Source organism: Chrysochloris asiatica, unplaced genomic scaffold, assembly GCF_000296735.1.
Source record: "Chrysochloris asiatica unplaced genomic scaffold, ChrAsi1.0 scaffold00277, whole genome shotgun sequence".
Lineage (NCBI taxonomy): Eukaryota > Metazoa > Chordata > Mammalia > Afrosoricida > Chrysochloridae > Chrysochloris > Chrysochloris asiatica.
The window spans coordinates 2,740,677-2,747,713 of record NW_006408795.1 but is presented as its reverse complement, the minus strand read 5'-3'; the positions used below and the strand labels follow the sequence as shown (position 1 = coordinate 2,747,713).

At 41.3% G+C, this 7,037-nt stretch overlaps 1 protein-coding gene across 1 annotated transcript in view; it reads right to left on the bottom strand.

Moving 5' to 3' along the window:
• The window catches only part of PTPRN2 (protein tyrosine phosphatase, receptor type, N polypeptide 2), a 1,341,366-nt gene that overhangs the window by 1,044,817 nt on the left and 289,512 nt on the right, over positions 1-7,037 (bottom strand). Inside the window, exon 8 of the mRNA XM_006874435.1 lies at positions 4,746-5,119. Within this exon, the coding sequence (XP_006874497.1) occupies positions 4,746-5,119 (374 nt within the window). The remainder of the gene's footprint in view (positions 1-4,745; positions 5,120-7,037) is intronic.

The window sequence follows — 7,037 nt, the reverse complement described above, 5'->3', positions numbered from 1 at the left end:
TATCATCTTGTCTAGATGGGTCTGGTGAAAGGAGATGGGGATAAGATTCGTAAGATTCAACAGGTAATAACTGTTATCATGACTAATCGCAACTGTCACAATTGTAAAGGTAAAAATTTTGTAACAAAAAAAGGGGAGTGGTTAATCTTACAGTCCAGAAACAGAGGACCCCAGGACCATCAAGAGAGAAGCGCACAAGCAGAGTGCAGGGACCTTATCCAGATAAGCAGCAGTGCCAGAGATGGAGGCAGAGATGGGGGCATGGAGAGGGAGAGCAGTTGAGTACTCTAAAATCATCAACTAAGAAGAGAAGGACTAAGAACTGGTGGCCAGGAGCAGACATGCAGAATGTGCCCTTTGGAGATGTAAATTATTATATATGCCTGAGTGGGGTTTTTTTTTGTTTGTGTGTTTTTTAAAAAGCTAAAGTGGATAGAAATACTTTTAACTCATGTTATATGGAGGGGATTATAATCAATGTAATGAAACAAGTTATATGAATGGTTGAAAGTGAAACTGATGATATGCCCTGTAAACTTTCATTCAATCCACAATAAAAACCTTAAATTACAAAAAAAAAAAAAAAAGAATATATGACAACTAAGAGGGATTTTTTACTAAGTAATGAGAAGTATACCAGTAGCACATAACATCAAGATCATATGTCTCTTTGTAAGTATTTATTTGTTAGATTTAAAAGATAATTTCTTCTTTGTTGAGAGGTACATAGCCTCCTTTGCTTCAAACTAAGCTTCCATCCTGTGATCTCTTCCTATCAATGTAACATCAAATCATTTAAAAAATTTAAGGACAGGAATGGCTGTCTTGCCCTTCATCCAGTCTTGAATAAACTATCTAGTTGTAAAGAGGATAAAACAGAAATGACAAAGGATTAAACTATACCTTGTCCATCAGAAAATATAAGAGATAAAATAGTGCCTTGCAGAGCTAAGCTATATTATTCACCCTTCCAAATGTCAATGACAAGACCACATGTCAATGATAAGATAACACGAAGTTATAAATCATATTCCTTCACCTTTGCACGATACAGCTAAATGCACAAAAATCCCTTTTTACTAATTGAATGCCAGTGGATTCTTAACAACTTATAGCTGATCTATTAAGGTTTAGTCTGAGCTCTTGTGAAATATTGTCCCAATGAAACCCAAATTATTAGTTAATCTGGTGCGTGTGGTGCTAAGTACCATCGAATCAGTTCCATTTTATAGCAACACTGTCTAGGGTTTCCTGAGAGCAAGTGATAGGATTGAACTGCAGACCTTGTGGTTAGCAATTCAGTGCTGATCCTACAGTGCCACACCAGGACTCTAATTAATCTGATTTATTGTTGTTAAGTGCCTTTGAGTCAGTTCCGACCCCAAATGACCCTGTATAGGGTTTCCGAGGAGCAGCTCTTGAACCACCGACCTTGCAGTTCAAATGGCTTTACTATCCATTGCATCAACCTACAGTGCCATTCCAGGATTCCACAATATATGACAATAGGGTCAAAATTCACACTGTCTTTAGTAGAGGGGGTGCATAATCTTCTAGTTGGTTATACCTTATAAAAAAGAGAGAGCTGTATTATCTTCACCATGTATCTTTCATTCAATTGAAATAATAAAAGATAAAGAAGGGATGTCAGGCATGTTCGAGCATTGCTGTACGGGAAATAAACTTCGAACACAAAACAAAATCCAAATCTAATCACAGTTTCATTTTCTACTGGAAAGTCACCTGGAGCAAACAGGAACTGACCCGACTTGGTAGGTTTCTCACCACCAAAAGTGCTGAGCCTGCTGCATCTGGGACAATGGCTAACAGTGAAACTGTCATTTCACTCCCAAGATTAGTGATGATGCAGAGAATGAACAGGTATGGGCTGTCCTGCTCTAAAAGGTCACTAGATAAAATGCACAAGTCATTTGTTCCCCAGGTTGACAACAAGGCTGTCAGTAGTCTTTGAGTAGTCTTTAAGGAGACCAGATACCTTTTTCTCCAATAATTTAATGAGGAGCACCTCTCTCCTTTGTGGAACTGTGACCAGTGGTTTTGCTTATGTCCTTGCTAGCATCATGGTCTCATTTAAAGGAAGATTCACTGGCTGCCAGTTAACTTCAAGGGCACACTTTATAAATGAGGATAGAATTGAAGTCCTAGTGTGTGAAAACAGACTCAGAGCTGCGTGAAGCAGAGGTTTTATCAGCAACTAGATGCCTTTCTCAGGCATGCGTGCGTGCACACACACACACACACAAACACACGCACACAGCAATGTTTTCTAATGAAAGGGAAAATCCACCATATGGGATATTTCAAAATGTATAATAGGTTGTTATAATGATTTGTATCACAAAGCAATCAAGTAGATATTTCACTTTTGCTTTCATAATGCAAAAATGTACCCTCAGCAGGACATATTATTTAAGTACCTATTTGTGCTTCTCTGTAAGATGTGATACTAAGGATATAAACTCCCACTAAGAGTTTATCATTCTAGGGAAAAGAGCACAATGACAGAGACAAATAAATGGAGCCTATTATGGAAGCAAAGAGGCCAGAAATAGGTAGACTTATCTTCACAAAGAAGGGTTTCTATAAGAAACAATCAACATTTTGGTGTAAACATTGAAGGGTCTGCCTGTTAGGACTCATCTAAAAACACACATAGGAAAATCATCTATAGCTGAAAATAGTCTTACATTTTAATTTGGCTTTGATACATGGCCTGTGGCTTCTCTCTAAAATAAAATATTTCCTGTCCATTTAATTCTCACGGATCAAATTTTGTTATCTCCAGTGTACCAAAACATCAGAGGTAGATTGCATTTTGTTGGAAAATATGAGCTCAGAAATAAACACCTGTGGAATTAGATAGATCAGTTTTGAGTTTAACCCAACTTTTTCCACCATTGTTAAATAATCAGGAAAATATGATCAATTTAAAGAGATAATCTAAATAGATTCTTTTCAAAGGACACAGGACAATCCTGGGGGCTTATTTTGAAGAAGTGTTAAGAAAACTGAAACTGTGTTGGTGAAAAAAAAATGGCCAAGAAATCTTGCTCTTTCAGACTTGAGTTTTTGTTCCACAAACTCAAAGAACTTTCAAAAGAAACAAGACTTTAGCCACTTAAGGATGCCAAAACTGTCACTTTGACATAGTGTAAGTAAAAGAACACAGAATTTTTCAGGGAAGGGTTAGCAAGATGGAAACACCACTATCTGAAGTGTATAGACTAGATGTCAGCTATACTGAGAAACACTCTCTTTATATTTTGTTATTTTTGTTTAATAAAGGCCTCTGTGATTTAGTAGCCATACTTTTTGACTGACTCCTATTTTATAACTCAAGGAAACAATTACACACACAGACCATTCAGACCTGCTTTTTCCTTTGAAATATCGCTTCTATTGCTTAAAGAAAACATAGCCATTATTATTATTGTTTCATAAAGCATGCATGAAATGTCAGCTTCATTAGTGTGGTGACCTATAGAAATATGACCTGTAGAAATGTGGCCTACCACTTCTGACTTACTGAGTACACGATGTTTGAAGCCTTATGCACATTACATTCCAATCAAAATAGGAGTGAGGAAAGAACGCTTTGTTGCTGTGAATCATCTTTTCATCCCTGCAGAGGATGACTCATATCCTGATATTTAGACTCTTTTGATATAAAATATATATGAAGTTTTTGGTGTTTGAACAGTCCTGAAATCATCCTATTGCATCAAATACCAAAGCCGAAGCCCAGCCTATAGGAGTTATGAAAGGCTCCTTTTCATTCCCATGTGAAGGAGTCCAGCCAGCATTGTCCTCAGCAGAGCCTCCTTGCTCAAGACCTGGCGTATTTACAGTCTTTCCCTCCTCCCATCACAGAAAGAGAGTCAACATAAAACACCAAACCAAGTCAATTCAGACTCATGGCGACCCTACACAGGGTTTCTGAAGCTGCAAATCTCTGCTGGAGCAGACAGTCTTTCTCTTACCCTCGGAGTGACTGGTGGATATGAACTGCCAACTAGTACTTATCCTATAGGGCACCCAGCTACTTTAAAATCCCCATGATCCTGGCCAGCAGTGAAAATCAAACTGGATGTGAGAACACAATAGCACCAAAGAACCCAGGAAGAACTTTTATTTTTAATATTTTTCTTTAAAAAATTCAAAGAATTACTCTCAAGCTTAGGTTTCAAGTTCAGAAACATTAGGTAAAACAGACATCCACCCACACCAAAGATCACCCAGATTCCTCCACTCATGCTTTTTTCAGTTACCAACCAGTTACACTCATTGAGCCAGCTCTAACAACGGCCCCATGTGTGTCAGAGGAGAACTGTGTTGTTCTATCTGATCTTCCAGAAAGAGGCCACAACACACCTCTGTGTGTACTCAAACTGTCAGCCTTTCAGTTAACAGCTGAGAGTGTTAACTGTACGCCGCCCAGGGCCTCCTTTTTCACCAATCAAGTATATTAAAATAATTATATACATATATATAAGCGTGGTTGCTCAGGACCATAAGTCCTGGACTACCAACCACAAGATAGGCAATTCAAGCCCACCAGTCAGTCAACAGGAGAAAGATGATTCTTACCACTCCTGCAAAGACGTCTAGCTTCAGAAACCCTATACAGGGTCAGTGTGTATCCACTCAATGAGGTATCTCCTCCAGCCTACCAGGATGTCACTGTACCAAAAGAAAAGTAAGGATAAACAAGACTTCCTACTTACTCATTTTCTGTGACAATGTAGCCGTATTCCTCATCATCGGAAGATTTGACTTCTAATTGCAGGCCTATGCTTGTGTGTTGCTGAGATCCAGCTTGAAGGCTTTCGTGTTGCTTCAAAGCCCCTGGAATCCAGGTTTGATAATCCCCAAGACCATCCACACTAGGCTCAGAATTTGGCTTCTTATCAAATAGATCTTTGAAGAAAGTCTGACTCTTGACATTTTCAACCCCAACACTGTCTTCTTCTGAGGACGCCAGGTCCTCCGATTTCTTGATATCCATTTTAAAAGACTTGGCAAGAGGGACAGCTTCAGGCAAGTGTTGGGGCTTGAATTCCTTCAAGAGGTTCCCGAATTTGACATTTAAGTGTTTGGCCTAGCAGAAAGAAAAAATCACATAAGATGAAGCTTATAAGAAAGAACTGCTTACATGCAGGAATTGAAGGAACATTTATGATAAAAAGCATCCATTTGGGACAATAATTGTTGTTAAGTACCATTAAGTCAGTTCTGATTCATAGTGACCTTGTATAGGGATTACAAAGAGCAGCTGGTGGGTTTGAACCAATGACCTAGTGCTTAGCAGTCCAGTGCTGATCCTACAATGCCACACCAGTAGTCCTTGGGGGAAATAACAGACAACTTAAAATGAAAACAGTTGATGAAGGCAAAGTTTTATTGCCAATTTAAAAAATCAAATCTTGATGAGAAATGTTCAACAAAATGGAAGATGCAGGCATCATTTAAATAGTTCATTCTCATTCACTCTCCCTTGCTCTCTTTATTTCTGTGTGTGTCTACACACACACACATACACACACATCTTAAGGAATCGGATTTTGTAGTCAATGTAGACATCTATATTTTGAAAAAAAATTATTCTGAGATGTCATCCTTTTAGAAATAATAATAATCTGACAATAACAATATTACTAAAAACTTTAAAGAGTTCATCTGTAAGCAATATTATTGATGTTGTAGAGTATCATTGCTTCTAGAAGGATGAAGTCTCAGAATGAATTTTTTAAAATATAGATGCCTAGAGGACTTCCGGCGCTTCCCTGACCAGGCAGCTCAGGTAGGGCAGTCTCGGGGAATAGGGGCGGAATCGCACATAAGAAACATCTGTCAAGGAGACAGACAGCCTTTGAACATAAGATCTTATATTTCAAAATTCTGAACTCGTTTTTTTTAAAAGATCATATTGTTGAGGAATTATAGGCATTTTGAGCTTTTGCCTGCCTTCAAGCAGCTCCCGCTTCCATGCCCACACCAGCAAGTGCCTCTGCCCCCTGCAGACCTTGGAATGCAGGGCTAGAACAACCCCTCTTAGAAGGCTGCATTTCCACAGAAAAGGAAGCATAAATTAACAAAGCCAAACAAATAGAGAGGGATATCGGTGTGGATATCAGGAAATTCGGGGTACCCACGGTACAGAGAGACTGAGAGAGGCATTTTTTACGTCATCAAATACGGACACTACCTCCCTGCAGCCACTACCCCCAGCCCTGTACTGCCCCGGACTAGACCAGCCCTCTGCTAAGCTGCCGAGGCACAGGACCACCCAAGGCAAAGGCCTGCCCACTGAGGCCAAGGCCCACCCAAGGCCCAGACACTTCCACTGAGGCCAAGGCCTGCCCTGAGGCCCAATCCGCCAACAGACTGGTCACAAAGGCCCAGGCCCAACCAAGTCCCAAATCGCCTACCCGCCTTACAGCCAAGGCGGTCCACAGCCTGGTCACCGCCGAAGTCCAGGGCCCCCAAGGGCCAACCCGCCGCGTAGCCAGATCCCTGAGGCCCAGGGCCCCGGAGGCCCGACCCACAGTGTAGCCCGGTCGCCAAGGCCCAGTGCCCCTAAGACCCAACCCGCCCTAAACGCGGTCCCCAAGGCACAGGACCCCAGAGGCCCAATCCACCCAACCCACCCGCTAAGGCCCAAACCGCCCAATGCCCAGCTGCTGATACCCAGGCCCCATGAGGCTCAAACTGCCCGCCCAAAGCCCAAACCACCAGCCCGAGGCCCAAACAAACTGGCCAAGGCCCAACCATCCTGCAGCCTGGTCACTGACGCCCAGGCCCCCAGAGGCCCAAACCACCTGCCCTAGGCTCAGCCCACCTGCCCAAGGCCCAAATGGCCCGTTGCCGAGGCCCAGGCCCAACTGAGGCTCAAAAAAGTTACTCAGAGTTAAGCAATAAGGAGAGTGAAAAGGGAAAACCACATCCTGATCACATCTTCATGGAGGTAATCAGAAAACATAAAAAATTACCAAAACACATACTTAATTAATTATTAG